The following is a 21,163-nucleotide window of genomic DNA, read 5'->3' as shown; positions in this document are numbered from 1 at the left end:
GTGAACCTGCCGTACAGCAGAGTATACAGACAGGAATTCAACTTAGGGGCAAGGATGGGTAACAGGACCCAGTATCTCACTGAAAATACAGACTGTGATTATAATGAAAGGATCTCATAGAATTTGCCACTTATTGCTCATTACTCACACTGGCTGTATGGAAGTCCGAATAGACCGTAAACCTCCATATTCTGATCTTTACAAGACTCTGCTGGCTTGCGTAACTAGTTCCCTTTATGTTGGTATTAACTAGGGTGAGGTAACCTACTGCAAGTTCTACACTCACAGCAGCTGAAGACAGACAATCCACACACCATAGCTAATTGAAAACAATGGAACATTTTAACTGGATTCTACATTGTATCCATGCCATTTTATCTCTTTCCTTCTCTTCCCCCAAACACAAAACCCACCTTGCAAACAAAGTTGGCGACCTCTGTGCTTAGCAGGTCTCCATTTTAAAAATGTGGTGCTTTTCAAAACCAAAATAATCAAGATGATTCCAAGGCAGTCTTGACACTCCATCCCCTCTCCACCCAGCATACCATTACCCTACTGCAGGTAACGTTAAAAACTTTTCTGCCTTTTAGTGTGATGTTTGAATGGGTTATTTCCCCCATGGTGATGGCTGGGATGGTTTCAGACTGAGGATATTCATCTTACAATGCATCAGCTGTATAGCTAAGCCCACTTTGGTTGTAGAGAGACAGGACACAGAAAGCTTACTGGTGATTACTAGGGACAAATTCCCATGGCTTTAGCCATATGCCAACACACGGTTGCTCTAATTCCATCCAAACCTGCGATCAAATTGTCAAATCCTCACAGGAAAGTCAGATTAAGTACACTTTCCATGCAGAAGATAATTACTGTGAAGTATTACTGTAAAAAAGTTATAGAAATAGAATGAATAAATAAATATAGAAAATAACACTCACTCAGTCTTTCTTCACAAGAACACTGCTGCACTAAGCAGGCTGACCACTGCTAATCTAGACCAAGCTTTTCTATGAACCAGCCCAACACTGGAAGGATCACTGACCTGAAGCGTTAACTCTGCTTCTCTCTCCACAGATGCTGCCAGACCTGCCGAGTATTTCCAGCATTTCTTGTTTTTATTTCCAACACAACACATATTGGGCTATCAAGTTCTAAAATTACTGAACTGGCATGTTCACACATTGAAATCCCCTTTACAGGTGGGAACATCTGTTGCAAAATCCACATGGAGGACTGCCCAATAGTGAATATAATTAAAGTAAGCCCTCACTACAAAACACCAGCCACAGCCTCCTACACAGCACACAGATTAATGCCCCCTTAAACATACAAATCAAAGCAAGTGGATCAAATAATTATCTTCGGAAAATTACAATTTACTAATTCAATAAAGACGTTATGATGTCACTCTGGCGTAGTAAAGAGCAAATAGGTTTTATTTGTAAATCTAAACAAAGTGAGGTTGGACCTCTAATTTAGAATACCATAAAATTATGTACACTTGGTAACTCTGACTCTTGGATCCTTCTTTGCTCATTGATTGAGTCACTGCAGTGACTCAATTACAGAATTTGAGAGAAATAGTGGCCACTGGAAAACTGGAAGTGCACTGGTCAATCAGAACCATAACCTTCAGATACCGTACAGTTCCAAATTTTGCAGTTTTCTCTTAAATGGAGACTTTACCTCATAAGGGAATGACACAAGCTAAAGTTTTCCACACAGTTTCTCCAGAAACAACCTAGAATTGAGATTGCAGAAAAGCTATAGATTAATCTCAAGATTATATGGAAAAAGATTACAGAGTATCAAATACCTACCCAAAAATAGTATTAAAGGTCCTTCGTGTAGAAGTAAAATCATAAATTAAAAATAAATTCTGATCACAGAAAGCTAACTGCACCTTCAAAAAGAATAGTCGGGGGCCAGGAGTTAGTTCAGTTTCTGTTGCATCATGTAGTCGAGCTGGATGCCCAAACTACAGCCCCTTGCCAACCTGGTCCTTGAAGCCCAGGCAACTCAGTCCTTTGCGCACCTAAATTTCTCTCTTCTGCTGCAAGCTGGAAGCCCTGAAAGGTATGTTAGCGCTAGTGCACTATTGTTGGATAAATCGTAAATCAGAACCCCAAGATCTGTTAATGTCAGTAACTTGAGATATCTGCAGATTACTAGGAACATTGATTTAAATGTAATAACTCTTCCTCCCAACGCACTACATCAGTGAAAAGTGTGGGCAATTCTATTGAGGGCTGTGGATTTTGCCACTGATTCTCATCACTGTGGTGTCCTGGTCTCAGCCGAGATAACCAGAACATGAATTAAAAGGAAGAGGTGCAGGGAGACCCTCACCCTCAACAACTCCAGCACCCACTTAGTCTGATAGGGGACAATAGCATCAAAGGCATGGGAGCAGCTACCTGCCCATCATCCTGGCTGTGAATGGCCTATGGCAGAAGGCGCGCGTGCACAAGCGCGCGAGTGGAGAGCTCCTCAAAACAGCCCCAAAAATGCTTTCAAAATGACAAGTGCATCATTTAACAGTGCAACAGATGTCTGATCACAATATTAGCATTTAGTAAGACTCCACAGAGAGAAAACAGCACTGTTCCCAGCCCAGACTGACCTTGTAATGCAGACACATTGAGTTTTAAAAATAACCTAATGCTATTCCCCTACAGATGCTTAATGAGGATCCCTGGCAGTCAAGTCTACATGAGCTCTGATATTACTCATTAGGTGCATGTACAATTGGAAAAGCTTTTAAAGCTGCTCCTGAGCCCCATCAGAAAAGACACTTCAGAGAAACATGCAAGTCTGTTGATGCTGTACCAAACATAAAACACGACAGATGCACCAGGAGGCGAAGCAAGCTGGCTGAACCCAACTAACGTCCCCAGTCAGCAATCACAAGCACACCCAGCAAGTATCATTTAAGCAGCCACTGCCAAAATCCCTTCTCATTTTTCAGGAAGTGCAAAATCAAGCCACATAGTGACAGAAAGAAAGGGAATGAAAGGGAAGACAGAAGGAAAAAAGAGAAGGGAGAGAAAATATAAAGCTTTAGTCACCTGACTGGTTAGGGGAGTGGCTGACCAAATCCCGAATGGGAGGCATGCCTATGAAAAAGCAAGAGAACCATAAAAGGTGTCAGGGTTCAATATATTCTCAGCTCGCTCCTGATCAAAGAGTAAAATTGAACTTTCTCTCATCACAATTAAAGCAATAAAAACATCAACATATTTCCAAGATTTTACCCAGCAGTTTATCAGTGATCCTTAGCTTTAATTTAATGAGCGGCACAGTGGCGCAGTGGTTAGCACCGCAGCCTCACAGCTCCAGGGACACGGGTTCAATTCTGGGGACTGCCTGTGCGGAATTTGCAAGTTCTCCCTGTGACCGCATGGGTTTTCGCTGGGTGCTCCGGTTTCCTCCCACAGTCAAAGACTTGCAGGTGATAGGTAAATTGGCCATTGTAAATTGCCCCTAGTGTAGGTAGGTGGTAGGGAATATGGGATTACGGTAGGGTTAGTATAAATGGGTGGTTGTTGGTCGGCACAGACTCGGTGGGCCAAAGGGCCTGTTTCAGTGCTGTATCTCTAAATAAATAAATTCTGTGATTTTTTTTTTAAAACAGAAGCTGTCCCAAGACAGAGTGCTCTCAGAGTGGCTCTCAATAGCATTATGCTGCAGAAAAACTGACTCATTTAACAGCACTTAACTGCAACAAGTTCTATCAGGAATAAACTCTCCGAAGGTGGCCCAAATCACAAGAATCAGATTTAATTCAATGATAGCGCTTTGATACAACATTACCTCATGGATGGAAAGGAAAACCAAAAAATGAAGACATGGGAGTGGGATGTGACAGCGAGGCTCTGCTTCACCACTGCATGTGGTTTGAGCAAGTGAGAAGGCTGGTGAGCTACTGGGCTAAGTTTGCTTATGAAGACTGTCAGAGATGCCGTCTTTCAGATAAGATGTTAAAGTGAAGCCCTTTAGGGTGGATGCAAAAGATCCCAAGGCATTATCTGAAGAGCAGGATGTCCTAACCTACATTTATCCCTCAACCAACATCTAAAACCACAGATGAACTAGTCATTTATCTCAGTTTGTGGGACATTACTGTGCGCAAATTGGTTGCTGTGTTTTCTACAAGTATCTACACATCAAAAGTGGCACTTTGGTACATACGGAGTTTGTGAAAGTCGCTAAATAAATTCAAGTTAATTTTTTTCTCGAATATAGTATGCAGTGGGCCAAAGTCACAAAACACAAGGGCTAATATTAGACATGTAGACATGGGCGGCACAGTGGCGCAGTGGTTAGCACCGCAGCCTCACAGCTCCAGGGACCCGGGTTCGATTCCGGGTACTGCCTGTGTGGAGTTTGCAAGTTCTCTCTGTGTCTGCGTGGGTTTTCTCCGGGTGCTCCGGTTTCCTCCCACAAGCCAAAAGACTTGCAGGTTGATAGGTAAATTGGCCATTATAAATTGTCACTAGTATAGGTAGGTGGTAGGGAAATATAGGAACAGGTGGGGATGTTTGGTAGGAATATGGGATTAGTGTAGGATTCGTTTAATGGGTGGTTGATGTTCGGCACAGACTCGGTGGGCCGAAGGGCCTGTTTCAGTGCTGTATCTCTAATCTAATGTTAATGCTGCAGGGACCTGTTGGGAAATTTGAACTCAATCGACAGCAACATCTTGAGTCGTCACAATATCAACACAACAATGCAAAACATTCTGCTTTAATATCCAGTACATGACATCAACCCCAGTGACATGTAAAGGGGCTGTGCCACTCGACTGCTAACTCGCCCCCCATTAAGGCTTTAATACAATATAAGGAAGTCAGCTGAGAAGGACCGTCACCAACTGGAGTGAAAAGTAGAGAGAACGTAATCCTTAGATTGCCAAAGGGTGCAGAGATTCCTGCCTTCCTGGGCCAATTTGCTTTGATTGTTTTCAATGAAAGTGCTACAACACTAATAAATGCTTAGCGGTCTAGGCACAGATATCAGGAGGACCTAGACAGTATTAACACCAACATATGCTTCAATTCCCACTTTGCAGCCCCATACATCTATTTCCTTCCCATTCCCATCTAAAACTTAGTTATTAACTTTTCTAATCTATTGCATCTTTCCCAAAATGAAAGAAAAAATATTAAGCAACGCATTTAGCAATAAGTACTCAGCATCCAAATTTCCCAAACTGCCATATCAAAGTTGGGTGAGGGGAAGCTGAATTTGTGATGAACCTGCAAAAGTTCAGCAAAACAAAAGCTGTCAACTTGCTGGCAATGGCAAAATGTTGCCACTTTCAGAAAGTATAGAGCTTCCCCCGCTAGCAACATTAACAGAACTTTGCCTTTTGGAGGCAACCATGTCTGGTTGCTACTTAGTGGGAAACACTTGGCGAAGGACAGTGGTCACAGAGTTGCAAGTGGGCATGTGCAGCTGCTGTGGAAACTGACCTACAATATAAACAGGGAACTTTTTAAGCACGAGGACACATGGTTGGTCCTGAAATTGTGCAAGTCTTCTCAGCAAGCTTTTATTCATTTTTCTATGAAAGGGAAATGGATAAGCACCTGAAGGGAAAAAATGTGCAGGGCTACGAGGAAAGGGTAGTGGAGTGGGTCTAGCTAAACTGCTCTTTCAGAAATCCAGCATGGGCTCGATGGGCCAAACGGCCTCCTTCTGTGGTGTACCCATTCTATGCATCTCAGATTGGCATTAATCATGCATTAAAATATTGTCTGAAACTCACAGAAAAAGGAGTTTGTGGAAGTCTATTGACAAACACACCTGAAATTAAAAAAAATAAAACAGCAGGAGCTTCAAGTAACGATAACCAGCAAACAGATTCAACATTTTCACAACAGGATCCCACAATCTGTATGGGTTCAACATTAAAAACAGTTTAATATATCTGTAAATTTTTCAATTTGAAAGGGTCCCTTTCATTTGTGTTAACTGGCCAGGAACACTACATCATGTGGCTGGGGAGGGAGTACAAGAATGAAAGAACAGAGTAGAATACACATCAGCAAAACCTACTGATACTCAAGTGTGCTGTGCCAGAGTTGGAACCCTATAACCTTTAGGATGCATCTGTAGAATGGTTTAGTGCATCTGTACTTAAATTAGTGCCAGAGTGAACTTTCCAGAGACTAGCATAAAGGTCACTACACTCAGAATTTAGATACCTGAGCAATTACAATGGAAGCAACAGACACTGTTAACAGAATTCCTATCTGAAGACAGGAATGCCGCTTCAACGGGCTGAAGATACAACCCCAAAACATTCAAAAAGTAAACTTTTAGATTTACAGTTAATTGATCCTTTTTTGGAATGGAGGAATCATGCACTTAACTAAAATCTATAATTTAGTCACTGCCATTATCCTTAGTATCGTGATCAGCTAGCTTGAGCATTGAGCAATAATGATAAGCAGGTATAGTCAAGCTGCTACAAAGGAGAAAATTTGGTCTAATATCAATGAATTCTTATCAGAAGTTTACGTGCGGCTGAAGGAGAAGGTATTGCTCAGTGTTTTGTGTTCTGCAGAATCAGTTACCTGTGTGACTTTTGCTGCTGTATTGCAGCTGCCCGTTGGTCAGTGGTTGTAGAGTAACAGCACTGCTTCCAGACAGGCTGGTCAGTACTGGTGTTGCAGTCCCAACTGCAGTTGGTAGCTGCTGACCCCTTTTCAGCAGTTGCTTTTGCTCCTGGTGTCGAAAGCGTGGTGGTACTTCACGAGGTGGATAACGAGACAAGGCTTGCTGCTGAGTGTTGGCTGGGACCCGCTTGGCATTGCTATTGTTGCTGGTAGTTGTGGAAGTGCCGCTGTTAGGGTTGGCAGGCTGAGGCTGGCTTTGACTGGTCTTGGTTGGTTCTGGCACTTGAGGAAAAAAAAATCAAAGTTAGTACCAACTGCATAGACAGCTTATTGAACATTTGCTGCATCAATGAGCACTGACGAACAGGAACAGGGCAGGAAAGAAAGATCACGCTCTTAATCTGATTAATTTCATGTCCAAATTTCTGGAAAATACAAGCAATGGATAGCAAAATCCAGAGCTTCCTTTTACTGAAAAGCTTTACAGGTTCCCCACTTTCTCTCTCCCCTCGCCAGGAAAAGGATGATGCAAGTTTCCAGGAAAAGAATGGGCTGCATAAATGCACACAGAAATAGTCAGTCGCTTAAAGAATTCCAAAATTATTTGCAAGAATATTTATACCAGACTAGCTTGAATACAGATGGATTATTTACAGGCCCATGTAGGCGCTCAGGCAGTTAACATCAATCCAAGTACTCAGCTGCAGAGTTACTTAAATAGCAAATACCCAAATGTACTGGATGAAGAGAAGTCTAAACAAAAAAACTCCTACAGCCTGCTGGCAAAGCATACCAATTCTCCCTGCAATATACAATACCAATCTCTCAACTGGTTTAATTTTCCTTCAAAGTGCAACACCCAGAAACAGTAACCTTTGCCAAAGTATTTTCATTGGATGGATCTCAGCAGATTTTAAATGAGGTTCATCATTTCACCTTAAATGCCTTTAAAAAGTTATTTGCCAAATTAGGCACAGCTAAAAGGTCCCTGACAACATTTTCAGAGGTGGAATTTAACCGACAGCTCGTGATTTGATATGAAGCCAAAAATACGCAGATAGGAAACATACATCAGGCAACATATAAATGGAGGCGGTATCCATGCAGCATTCTGCATGCCCTATGTAACAGAATGCTGCACAAAAATACTGTATGCATGAACCAAAGACAAACTTCTGACCACAGTAAAAATTTAAATGCATTGCTGTTCTTATTGCCATGGAGTAGAAAAGGACATGGCCACATTTAGCATTCATCGGCAATGCTCACACCCCCGGCCCATGTAGCCAGCATCACCCACTCAACCACTGAGATCACTGGAAGGCTCCATCTTATTCCATTGTCTCCAAACGCCTTATATAAAAGGCTGCGAATAAAATCCTTCTTCTGTACACACTACCCCCTGCCATGCAAGATACTGCAGATGCAAATAAACTTGTTATAAGCCTCATACAGAAACAGATTGGAGTGTTACGGATGTAGTACTTGAAATCTTCACATCATTAGGACTCAATGCAAAAGAGAAGCAGTTACAAATCTCAGCAATACTTTCAAGGACACAGAAAATAGGTATTTATTCCTGTGCACAGCAAGCCAACCTTCCCCACACCCCACTTAGCCCCCACCCCAAACCAAAGCAAGGTTGGCACAGCACTGACCTAATTTTCTACTATTTCACAGCTGAGTGAATACTGACAAGAGGCAGGCAGAACTGTCCAGGCACATGGCAGTTGAAAGCAGACAGCTCAGTGGATGCTCACGATGCAGCACATTTGATTACCTGAATTTTTCTGAAGCAAACGGATAGATTTCCCTCCCAAAAATTGTAAATTATATCCTCTTTGTTAGCTGGGCTCTCAATTATTCTAATGTGAGCAGACTGTCTGTGCTAAGTGTTTATGTGGAATATTGAGCTGGGTGGGTTATGTAGCTCCCTTAGCTCATCAGTTATACTATACATTTCCAAATTCCAAGGGCAGTAGGGCATATGTCCAGTAGAAGCTAAGCAGACATCACCCCGTTCCCCACCCAACACCACCACCACTGCACCCCCACCACTAAAGACACTTGCTTTCTGCTGCATTCTAGATTGCAAACTTTGAAGATCAGTGTCTGAGTGAATGCTACAAATCTAAACATTAATGCTTCATGTGTTTGCTGCACCACAAATGATCAACTGTATAAGTCAGCTAACAGCCGGGATGTCTCAGGATTTGAAGACTTCACTGGGGAATAAGCATGCCTTTATTACAACAGAGCAGATGAATCAAGTTCAAATGGTTATTTTTCTTTTAATTTGTACATAAATAAATTCTTGGTGATGTCTGAAGACAATCTCACAGCAACTAGAGTTTTCAAAATATATCTAGATGTCAGCTGTCAATCCTTTAAATATTAAAATGGAACAGACAATTCAGTTGCTGCGAGACAAGAAATACAGTTTCAGCACAACTGTTACTAGGATAGAGATCAATTATAAACTATCAGCAATGCAGCGAAACAGGTATAACCCAAGATGATGCACTTGTAAGGGGATGGGTAATCTGCTAGTCACGTTTTATACTATTTACTAAATACAAAGATTTGGCATTCTACAGGGCGTTACCGCACCACAGAAACATCTCAAAGCATTCCACTGTGAATTATCTTTAAGTGCTGTGACTTCTGCAGACAAATGCAGCAGCCATTTTGTACACAGCAAGAACCCACCAACAATTAGCTAAGCAGTGTTGGCTGAGAGGGGACTGCTGTCCTTGAATTCAGATAACTAAACACAGATCAGATTTGAGTATTAATCACTCTCACTATAAGACAAATTTCCCAGGAACACAAGAACAATGGGAACCAGTACAACCAAAGTTGGTTTATCAGTCACACTGCTGAATCAGTTATACAGGCGGCTTTTATGTACATTTATTGGGGATCTAATTGGAGCTTGAAACCTTGCTCTGATATCTTCAGAACAAGGTTCATATCTATGTTTTGCTGTAGCAACTCAATTCAACCTATAATAAACTGGACTCAATTAACAACCATGAGGTTCAATTTCCCTTGATAACCAAATCTGGGTGAAATTCCGTGATATGTCTAATTACCTTTCCCTCCCGCTTCAAAATGTCCCAGTAACTGTTGCCTGTAAGTTTATCACTGCATGGTAAAGAAATGCATGCAATACAAGAGTAGCAGAATAGGAGCAGGACAGGAGCTCAATGATTTTATTCATTGAGTAAACTAGAAAGTCCCAGGTTTGATCGTCAGTTTGTATTGAGCTATAAACTATCAGCAATGCAGCTAAACAGGTATAACCCAAGATGATGCACTTGTAAGGGGATTGGGTGGGCGGTGGCGTAGTGGTCTCACTGGACTAGTAACCCAGAGACCCAGGGTATTTCTCTGGGGACATGGGTTCGAATCCCACCACAGCAGAAGGTGGAATTTGAATTTAATTAATAAATCTGGAATTAAAAAGCTAGTCTAATGATGGCCATGAAACCATTGTCGACTGTTGTAAAAAAAAAACATCTGGTTCACTAATGTCCTTTAGGGAAGGAAATCTGCTGTCCTTACCTGGTCTGGCCTACATGCGACTCCAGACCCACAGCAATGTGGTTAACTCTTACATGCGCTCTGAAATGGCCGAGCAAGCCACTCAGTTGTACCTAACGGCTACAAAGTCAAGAAAAAGGAATGAAACCGGATGGACAACCTGGCATCGACCGAGGCACCGGAAACGACAACGGCAAACCCAGCCCTGTCGAACCTGCAAAGTCCTCCTTACTAACATCTGGGGGCTTGTGCCAAAGTTGGGAGAGCTGTCCCACAGACTAGTCATGCAACAGCCTGACATAGTCATACTCACGGAATCATACCTTACAGACAATGTCCCAGACACTGCCATCATCATCCCCGGGTATGTCCTGTCCCACCAGCAGGACAGGCCCACCAGAGGTGGTGGCACAGTGGTATACAGTAGGGAGGGAGTTGCCCTGGGAGACCTCAACATCGACTCCGGATCCCATGAAGTCTCATGGCATCAGGTCAAACATGCGCAAGGTAACCTCCTACTGATTACCACCTACCGCCCTCCCTCAGCTGATGACTCAGTACTCCACCATGTTGAACACCATTTGGAGGAAGCACTGAGGGTGGCAAGGGCACAAAATGTACTCTGGGTGGGGGGCTTCAATGTCCATCACCAAGAGTGGCTTGGTAGCACCACTACTGACCGAGCTTGCCAAGTCCTAAAGGACATAGCTGCTAGACGGAGTCTGCAGCAGGTGGTGAGGGAACCAACACGAGGGAAAAACATACTTGGCCTCGTCCTCACCAATCTGCCTGCCGCAGATGCTTCTGTCCATGACTGCATTGGTAGGAGTGACCACCGCACAGTCCTTGTGGAGACGATGTCCCGCCTTCACATTGAGGATACCGTCCATCGTGTTGTGTGGCACTATCACCGTGCTAAATGGGATAGATTTCAAAAAGATCTAGCAATGCAAAACTTGGCATCCATGAGGCGCTGTGGGCCATCAGCAGCAGCAGAATTGTACTCAACCATAATCTGTAACCTCATGGCCCGGCATATCCCCAACTCTACCATTACCATCAAGCCAGGAGACCAACCCTGGTTCAATAAAGAATGCAGGAGGACATGCCAGGAGCAGCACCAGACATACCTCAAAATGAGGTGTCAACCTGGTGAAGCTACAACACAGGACTATCTGCATGCCAAACTGCGTAAGCAGCATGCGATAGACAGAGCTAAGCGATCCCATAACCAACGGATCAGATCCAAGCTCTGCAGTCCTGCCACATCCAGCCGTGATTGGTGGCGAACAATTAAAAAAATAACTGGAGAAGGTGGTTCCACAAATAACCCCATCCTCAATCATAGGGGAGCCCAGCACATCAGTGCAAAAGATAAGGCTGAAGCATTTGCAACAATCTTCAGCCAGAGGTGCCGAGTTGATGATCCATCTCGGACTCCTCCTGAAGTCCCCAGCATCACAGATGCCAGACTTCAGCAATTCGATTCACTCCGCGTGATATCAAGAAACAACTGAAGGCACAGGATACTGCAAGAGCTATGGGTCCTGACAATATTCCGGCAATAGTACTGAAGACCTGTGCTCCAGCACTTGCCGCGCCCCTAGCCAAGCTGTTCCAGTGCAGCTACAACACTGGCATCTACCTTGCAATGTGGAAAATTGCCCAGGTACGTCCTGTACACCAAAAGCAGGACAAGTCCAACCCGGCCAATTACCGCCCCATCAGCCTACTCTCAATCATCTGTAAAGTGATGGAAGGTGTCATCAACAGTGCCATCAAGCGGCACTTGCTTAGCAATAACCTGCTCAGTGACGCTCAGTTTGGGTTCCGCCAGGGTCACTCAGCTCCTGACCTCATTATAGCCTTGGTTCAAACATGGACAAAAGAGCTGAACTCAAGAAGTGAGGTGAGAGTGACTGCGCTTGACATCAAGGCAGCTTTTGACGGAGTATGGCATCAAGGAGCCCTAGCAAAACTGAGGTCAATTGGAATCAGTGGGAAAACCCTCCGCTGGCTGGAGTCATATCTAGCGCAAAGGAAGATGGTTGTGGTTGTTGGAGGTCAATCATCTCAGCTCCAGGACATCACTGCAGGTGTTCCTCAGGATAGTGTCCTAGGCCCAACCATCTTCAGCTGCTTCATCAATGACCTTCCTTCAATCATAAGGTCAGAGGTGGGGATGTTTGCTGATGATTGCACAATGTTCAGCACCATTCGTGACTCCTCAGATACTGAAGCAATCAGTGTAGAAATGCAGCAAGACCTGGACAATATCCAGGCTTGGGCTGATAAGTGGCAAGTAACATTCGCACCACACAAGTGCCAGGCAATGACCATCTCCAACAAGAGAGAATCTAACCATCTTCCCTTGACATTCAACAGCATTACCATCGCTGAATCCCCCACTATCAACATCCTAGGGGCTACCATTGACCAGAAACTGAACTGGAGTAGCCATATAAATACTGTGGCTACAAGAGCAGGTCAGAGGCTAGGAATCCTGCGGCGAGTAACTCACCTCCTGACTCCCCAAAGCCTGTCCACCATCTACAAGGCACAAGTCAGGACTGTGATGGAGTACTCTCCACTTGCCTGGATGGGTGCAGCTCCAACAACACTCAAGAAGCTCGACACCATCCAGGACAAAGCAGCCTGCTTGATTGGCACCCCATCTTCAAACATTCACTCCCTCCACCACCGACGCACAGTGGCAGCAGTGTGTAGCATCTACAAGATGCACTGCAGCAATGCACCAAGGCTCCTTAGACAGCACCTTCCAAACCCGTGACCTCTACCAACTAGAAGGACAAGGGCAGCAAATACATGGGAACACCTGCAAGTTCCCCTCCAAGTCACACACCATCCTGACTTGGACCTATATCGCCGTTCCTTCACTGTCGCTGGGTCAAAATCCTGGAACTCCCTTCCTAACAACACTGTGGGTATACCTACCCCAAATGGACTGCAGCGGTTCAAGGCGGCAGCTCATCACCACCTTCTCAAGGGCAATTAGGGATGGGCAATAAATGCTGGCCTGGCCAGCGACGCCCACATCCCACGAATGAATAAAGAAAAGAGATCTCGGCCCTACCAACAGTACAGATATTACAACTAACCTTAAACCATGCTGAGTTAGCAGATCACTACTCGGAGGCCCTTGCTAGAAGTGCTTATATGTGTATGTCAGGCGAGGACGGGGGACTAGGATTTCTTGTAATGGTTGAATTGTCTGCAAACTTGAAGAAAAGCCACTTGGGAAAGTTACTGGAAGAGCTCACAAGACTACCAAGCAAAGAGTCAACCTTTAGAGAGAGAGATACAGCACTGAAACAGGCCCTTCGGCTCACCGAGTCTGTGCCACCCATTTATATTAAACCTACATTAATCCCATATTCCCTACCACATCCCCACCTTCCCTCAAGTCTCCTACCACCTACCTACACTAGGGGCAATTTACAATGGCCAATTTACCTATCAACCTGCAAGTCCTAGACTGTGGGAGGAAACTGGAGCACCCGGCAGAAACCCACATGGACACAGGGAGAACTTGCAAACTCCGCCAAGACAGTACCCAGAATTGAACCCAGGTCGCTGGAGCTGTGAGGCTGTGGTGCTAACCACTGTGCCGCCCTCTTGTTTTAAAATGCCTGGTTATGCCCACTCCTTTCTTCCTATCGGTTATCTATATCCATGGTAATATATTACCCCAACTCCATGAGCCCTTATCTTGCCTATTAACTTTTTTAACTTTCTGGGAGGAGAGAGAGAAGAAAAAAACATAGGAACAGAAAGTGTAGAGCAGAAAGGCGGCAATTTTCCACATGAAGTTAATCCTACAGCAGCACCATAGAAGCACCGAAGGATTTTAATATCTACCAATACCTGTCCCTAAACCTAATGTTCATGTTATGAAAGGTCAATATTTCTTTATCCCATTCATGGCACTATCAATGTAAACTGAACACAATATTCTTTATCTGATCATTTAATAAAGTTTTCAAGGCATCATCTTAAGGCAAGCCATTTCCTGTCCTTGAGGCTCCACACTATCAGTGGCAGCAATTGCTCGAGTCGCTCTGAACAGGCTCCAGAAGCTGGCCGAGCGCGTCTATCCTGAGGCACAGTGTGGCTTTCGTGCAGAGAGATCGACTATTGACATGCTGTTCTCCCTTCGTCAGATACAGGAGAAATGCCGCGAACAACAGATGCCCCTCTACATTGCTTTCATTGATCTCACCAAAGCCTTTGACCTCGTCAGCAGACGTGGTCTCTTCAGACTACTAGAAAAGATCAGATGTCCACCAAAGCTACTAAGTATCATCACCTCATTCCATGACAATATGAAAGGCACAATTCAACATGGTGGCTCCTCATCAGAGCCCTTTCCTATCCTGAGTGGTGTGAAACAGGGCTGTGTTCTCGCACCCACACTTTTTGGGATTTTCTTCTCCCTGCTGCTTTCACATGCGTTCAAATCCTCTGAAGAAGGAATTTTCCTCCACACAAGATCAGGGGGCAGGTTGTTCAACCTTGCCCGTCTAAGAGCGAAGTCCAAAGTACGGAAAGTCCTCATCAGAGAACTCCTCTTTGCTGACGATGCTGCTTTAACATCTCACACTGAAGAATGCCTGCAGAGTCTCATCGACAGGTTTGCGTCTGCCTGCAATGAATTTGGCCTAACCATCAGCCTCAAGAAAACGAACATCATGGGGCAGGATGTCAGAAATGCTCCATCCATCAATATTGGCGACCACGCTCTGGAAGTGGTTCAAGAGTTCACCTACCTAGGCTCAACTATCACCAGTAACCTGTCTCTAGATGCAGAAATCAACAAGCGCATGGGTAAGGCTTCCACTGCTATGTTCAGACTGGCCAAGAGAGTGTGGGAAAATGGCGCACTGACACGGAACACAAAAGTCCGAGTGTATCAGGCCTGTGTCCTCAGTACCTTGCTCTACGGCAGCGAGGCCTGGACAACGTATGCCAGCCAAGAGCGACGTCTCAATTCATTCCATCTTCGCTGCCTTCGGAGAATACTTGGCATCAGGTGGCAGGACTATATCTCCAACACAGAAGTCCTTGAAGCGGCCAACATCCCCAGCTTATACACACTACTGAGTCAGTGGCGCTTGAGATGGCTTGGCCATGTGAGCCGCATGGAAGATGGCAGGATCCCCAAAGACACATTGTACAGCGAGCTCGCCACTGGTATCAGACCCACCGGCCGTCCATGTCTCCGTTATAAAGACGTCTGCAAACGCGACATGAAATCGTGTGACATTGATCACAAGTCGTGGGAGTCAGTTGCCAGCATTCGCCAGAGCTGGCGGGCAGCCATAAAGACAGGGCTAAATTGTGGCGAGTCGAAGAGACTTAGTAGTTGGCAGGAAAAAAGACAGAGGCGCAAGGGGAGAGCCAACTGTGCAACAGCCCCAACAAACAAATTTCTCTGCAGCACCTGTGGAAGAGCCTGTCACTCCAGAATTGGCCTTTATAGCCACTCCAGGCGCTGCTTCACAAACCACTGACCACCTCCAGGCGCGTATCCATTGTCTCTCGAGATAAGGAGGCCCAAAAGAAGAAGAATAGCACAAGACCTTCCCTGCACCATTTTTAGAAGATCACAAGGCTTATCCTGCTGCACTTGAAGTGGGCAAACTAATAACACTTTATTATCTTCTAGCCAACGGTTTTATACAGTTCAGTTTCCTAGTTTTTAATCACAGGACAGTCTGCATAAATCAGATCAACACCAAACCACTTTTCAATAACTGAGGTACAGACAGAATGAGCCACTCCAAGACATGCTCATACTGCTTGCAATGAAAACTGCTTTCAGATGATGCAACTCCAATGCAGCACAAAACAGTGACTGACCCGCCATGTTTTTAATATAAAAAGGGTTCTGAATTTAAGAATTAGTTTCACACTCCCAGGTTTGGTCTCCAGTCTGCTGAGTTAGCATATTACAGCTGGGGAAGGCACTACAATTGACCATTGAACTTAAGTTAGAGATGGGAAAAAGTCAGCCAGGATTCACACTCCTGATCACTCCGCAATAAGGCCTTCTTGAAATCATGTGTGGAAGTCAGAAATGGATTGATGGGACTTGACCATGATATCCTCTACAGCTGGATAGCCGGCTTATAAGTTAGTCTTGGCACACCCACAAAAAATGGGATGTGGAAAGCAGGGCTCCCAATACTGACTGCTGTCCAATGGAAATGCATGAACAAGGATATCGCAGTAAAAACAAAAATTGTGTTTCGAGAGCAACATCTTCCACAGTCAGATAACCAATCACCACCTGAGAGCTTCACAGGCTCGCTGACACCCATGAAACCCAATCCCAGTCTCAGTAGCTTCAGGAAAAAATGAGGAATACGTTCTTGGGAATGGGGTAAAGACACCAGTCTCAAATCAGCTTGTATTTAGGACATCAATGAACAGGCAAGGTCTGCATTGGCCAGTGCACTTTGTACAAACAAAAAGGTTACATAGCAGGGACAAAAACCTAAAAGTGTAGTGACCTTTATGTATGCAAATATGGCAACTCGTTTGGACACAACACAGCAAGATCTCTTAAAACTGAATGACCAGTTAATCTGTTACAGGCAGTGGGGGGGTTAAGGAAGAATTGTTGACGGGACACAGGGAACTACTTACTCATCAAATAGTCAGTTTGAGATGTTTAACAGAGGGGTGAGGCCTTCCGTTAGTTTATATTCAAAATAGGCCACCTGAAGTAATTGTATATTCAACTGCCACCATTATCACTGCCAAATAGCGCCCGATGGCACCACAGATTCACAATTTCACTGGCCATGAGGCTCCACTGGCCTCTTAACAGTAAGATTTCTTTCAGGAGCAGCAGCAAAGAACATAGGACTTCGGAGCAGGAGTAGGCCATGCGGCCCTTCGAGCCTGCTCTGCCATTCTGTAAGATCATGGCTAGTCTGATTGTGTTATCAACTCCACTTTCCTGCCTGCCCCCCACAACCCTGGACTCCCTTGTCTATCAAAAATCGAACTCAGCCTTGAATAAATTCAATCCAGCCTTCACTGCTTTCAGGGAAAAGAGAATTCCAGAGACTAACGACGCTTTGAGAAAAAACTCTCATCTCAGTCTTAAAAGGGAGACCTCATTCTTAAACTGTGTCCCCTAGATCTAGTCTCCCCAATGAGAAAAAAAAACATCTCCCTGGTATCCACTCTACCAAGTCCCCTCAGGATCTTATGTTTCAATAAGATCACCTCTCACGCTTCTAAACTCCAATGGGTATCAGTCCAAACTGTTCAACCTCTCTTCATAAGATAAGCCCTTCATCCCTGGAATTAGTTGAGTGAACCTTCTCTGAACTGCTTCTAATGCAATTATATCTTTTTTCAAATAAGGAGACCAAAACTGTACACAGTACTCCAGATGTGGTCTCACCAAGGTCCTGTACAGCTGCAGTAAAACTTCCCTACTTTTATACTCAATTCCCCTTGCAATAAATGCCAACATTCCATTTGCCTTCCTAATCACTTGCCATACCTGCATACTAACCTTTTGTGATTCTAAGATTCGAAGAGGAAGGAGTAGACTCATGGATCTCTATTTGACCACTCTTGGGGCCAGATAAGTATCTTCCGCCACCTTCTGCACTGCACAACCCTCACCCATAAGTTCTCCCACATTCCAGACCATTCTGCTATTCACACTCTTCCCACCCCACCCCACCACATTATCCGACCATGAGCAATGTTATAAGGGATCAATTAGTTTAATATACAAGCAGTTAAATGTTCCTACAAATTATCCAATCAGACTGGAATACTCTGCCAGGAGCGGTGTGTCTGACAACTTTCTGTGGAAAGTTAAGCAATCAATAAGAACAGAAACTGCTGTCCACAAAGTCAACTCTTGTAACCATAAAAAGGCTATAAAGTAATCCTCTGAATTGTGGTATTTTGTACTGGACAAAATATTTATTCAAAGGGATATTATAACATGCTGGCAAAAGCACCAATTAGAGAGAAAAATCAGCAAACCACTTAAATGTGTCCTTTCTATTACAACACAAGAGTGCCCCCCGCCTTTTTTTTTTGCTGACCATCAGAATGTTATCTGCACAGCACATCTGAAGATACTAAAATTGAGGCACAATTTCTGGTTTGGGCAAAACCAATCACTATTCAAATCATTTTACCAGGCAACATTTTGCTAAACAAAGATTTTGAGTGATGGCATCCCTCTCCAAGCAAAATGCAAGCCCTGCTACAATCACTTTAGATTACAGGTTTGTCTCCTACAGCAATTTCAGCAATTGTGGAAGTGCAGTTTATCTGCTGGTGCCAAATTTGCCCAACAAAGCCTCAACTAAAGAACAATGACATACGTCAAGGGTTTCTACATTATCTGCTCCAAGCTGCATTCCATATCTCAGTGGCTGCTATAAGTGAGCATCCAATCACTGGGACCAGCCAGGTGGAAAGAAATGGGCTTTTCCAGCTCCTTAAATTCTCAACTATTAGCACCCACATTTGGCTCTGGAGTAAAATCAACAAGTACAATGATATTATCTGGAAATCAATAGCCAGTAACAAATATTTACTCATGGGTCAACCACAATTTTTGTTCATGACAATCGAGGCAAGCCTTGCAAGATGGGATGTGCCTTTCAAACATCATCCACTCCCCACCCACCCCAACCCCACCACCATGGTCAAAGTAAAAGTGGCATTTTTCTATACTAGGATTCAATATGATTGTCCTTCAAAGGGATAAGGTAGAACACAGGAACGAGAAAACAGCATTCAGATCACCCAGAATATTGTCTCTGTGTTCTTGTTAGGATTCCCTCTAATTCTAACACACAGGAGTAAATACATATATTGGAATGCATTCCAGGAATATTCAACTTAAAGGTCTGCCCGGGTCTGCAAAAAAAAAAAACCCCGACCTGAGCCCTTCCATTTTTTCCCGCACCTGACCATCAGTTAACTTACCTTCCGTTTTTCACTTTCTTGCTCATCTGCTCAAGCTTAAAATAACAAAACTACCTTTCTAGTCCAACAATTAAATTAACACTGGAGCCACTTAGCTGTGATAGAGCGCGTCCGACCCAGCCTGACCCGAGCCCAAATGCCGGACCCGGAAGTGCAACCCAACCCGGCCCCAACACGTCGTCGGGTCCAGATCAGGTAGCAGGCCTTTAATTCAACTCCTTCCTGTCTTGAGCAGAGCCGTTATCCATCCACCCGCCCACCCCTCTGCCCCAATTCCGCTGAATTGGGAAAAGTTTCAACTAAATTTGCGTTCAGTACAGTAGCTGGCAATTGACAATGCAAATTAACCCAAGATTAAAGTAGCTGCTCAAGTTACATATAGTCCCTTTGCAAGCAGTTTCATTTTCCTTGCTGCTTTGAAGTCTGATGTAAATATATTTGCTCTGGATTGAGTTTAGTGAATTATAGCACCCAGCTTCTGGTTCTGCATTTCAACTGGTGAAACGCAGTCTTGTGGTCGCTTATTTTTAAGTGCAACAGACGAATGCTTAGCTTCACAAAATCCTGTGAGATTACGTTTAAAAGAACACCCACCCCCACCAAAAACTGGATGCAAGGCTTAAAGATAGGTGATCAGATAGGTCGCTCCACGCTCAGAACACCCGATGCAACCTAAACACAAGCACCAGTGGCAGAGACCAAGACGAAATCTGGAATATTCATGGGGAAAAAAAGGGACCTCCCCATTGAGAGCTGTGCAACCAACAGCCAACTCTGCCAAAGTGGACTGGGAAAATAAGAAGTGCAACAGTAGAGCAGTGGCAGACATTTAAGGAGATATTTCATAACTCTCAAAGACGTATTCCATTGAGAAAGAAAGACTCTAAGAATACACCATTTGTGGCTAACTAAACAAGTTAAGGATGGTATCAAACTGAAAGAAAAGGCAATCAATGCTGTTAAGTTGAGCGGTCAGCCAGAAGATCGGGTAAATTTTAGAAACCAGCAGGGAATGACTTAAAGGGGAGAAATTAGAATGAGTGTAAACTAGCAAGAAATATTAAAAAGACAGTAAAAGTTTCTATAAATGTTCTAAAAAGGAAGACAGTAGCTAGAGTAATTTATTAGAGTACTTTAAGGATGTAACAAGCAAAGTGGATAAAGGGGAACGGGCAAATGTAGTGTATTTGGATTTCCAAAAGGCATTTGATAAGGTGCCACATAAAAGAATAAGAGCTCATGGTTTTGGGGGTAATATGGTAACATGGATACAGGATTGGCAAACAGGAAAGAGTCAGGATAAAGGGGGCATTTTCAGATTGGCAAACTGTAACTAGTGGAGTGCCACAGGGATCAGTGCTGGGGCCTTAAATATTTGCTGTCTATATTAATGACTTAGAATGAAGGGACCAACTGTATCATAGCCAAATTTGAGGATGATGCACACTGTTTGGGATTTTCTTCTCCCTGCTGCTCTCTCATGCGTTCAAGTCTTAAGAAGGAATTTTCCTCCACACAAGATCAGGGGGCAGGTTGTTCAACCTTGCCCGTCTAAGAGCGAAGACCAAAGTACGGAAAGTCCTCATCAGGGAACTCCTCTTTGCTGACAATGCTGCTTTAACATCTCACACTGAAGAGTGTCTGCAGAGTCTCATCGACAGGTTTGCGGCTGCCTGCAACGAATTTGGCCTAACCATCAGCAAGAAAATGATCATGGGACAGGACATCAGAAATGCTCCATCCATCAATATCGGCGACCACGCTCTGGAAGTGGTTCAAGACTTCACCTACCTAGGCTCAACTATCACCAGTAACCTGTCTCTCGATGCAGAAATCAACAAGCGCATGGGAAAGGCTTCCATTGCTATGTCCAGACTAGCCAAGAGAGAGTGTGGGAAAATGGCGTACTGACACGGAACACAAAAGTCAGTGCATCAAGCCTGTGTCCTCAGTACCTTGCTCTATGGCAGCGAGGCCTGGACAACTGTCAGCCAAGAGCG

At 44.2% G+C, this 21,163-nt stretch overlaps 1 protein-coding gene across 5 annotated transcripts in view; it reads right to left on the bottom strand.

Annotated features, from left to right (window-relative positions):
• Positions 1 to 21,163, bottom strand: part of LOC137383332 (trinucleotide repeat-containing gene 6A protein-like) — a 193,173-nt gene that overhangs the window by 96,484 nt on the left and 75,526 nt on the right. For 3 of the 5 annotated variants that reach the window (XM_068056022.1, XM_068056025.1, XM_068056024.1), the window contains exons 5-6: positions 6,582 to 6,905; positions 3,069 to 3,116 (exon numbers count right to left, since the gene is read on the bottom strand). In XM_068056022.1, the coding sequence (XP_067912123.1) occupies positions 3,069 to 3,116; positions 6,582 to 6,905 (372 nt within the window). The remainder of the gene's footprint in view (positions 1 to 3,068; positions 3,117 to 6,581; positions 6,906 to 21,163) is intronic. The other 2 variants (XM_068056023.1, XM_068056027.1) reach the window with 1 other exon arrangement.

This window comes from Heterodontus francisci, chromosome 24 (genome assembly GCF_036365525.1).
Source record: "Heterodontus francisci isolate sHetFra1 chromosome 24, sHetFra1.hap1, whole genome shotgun sequence".
NCBI lineage: Eukaryota > Metazoa > Chordata > Chondrichthyes > Heterodontiformes > Heterodontidae > Heterodontus > Heterodontus francisci.
Note: the sequence above shows the minus strand (reverse complement) of the source record. Positions and strands in the feature narration are given on the sequence as shown.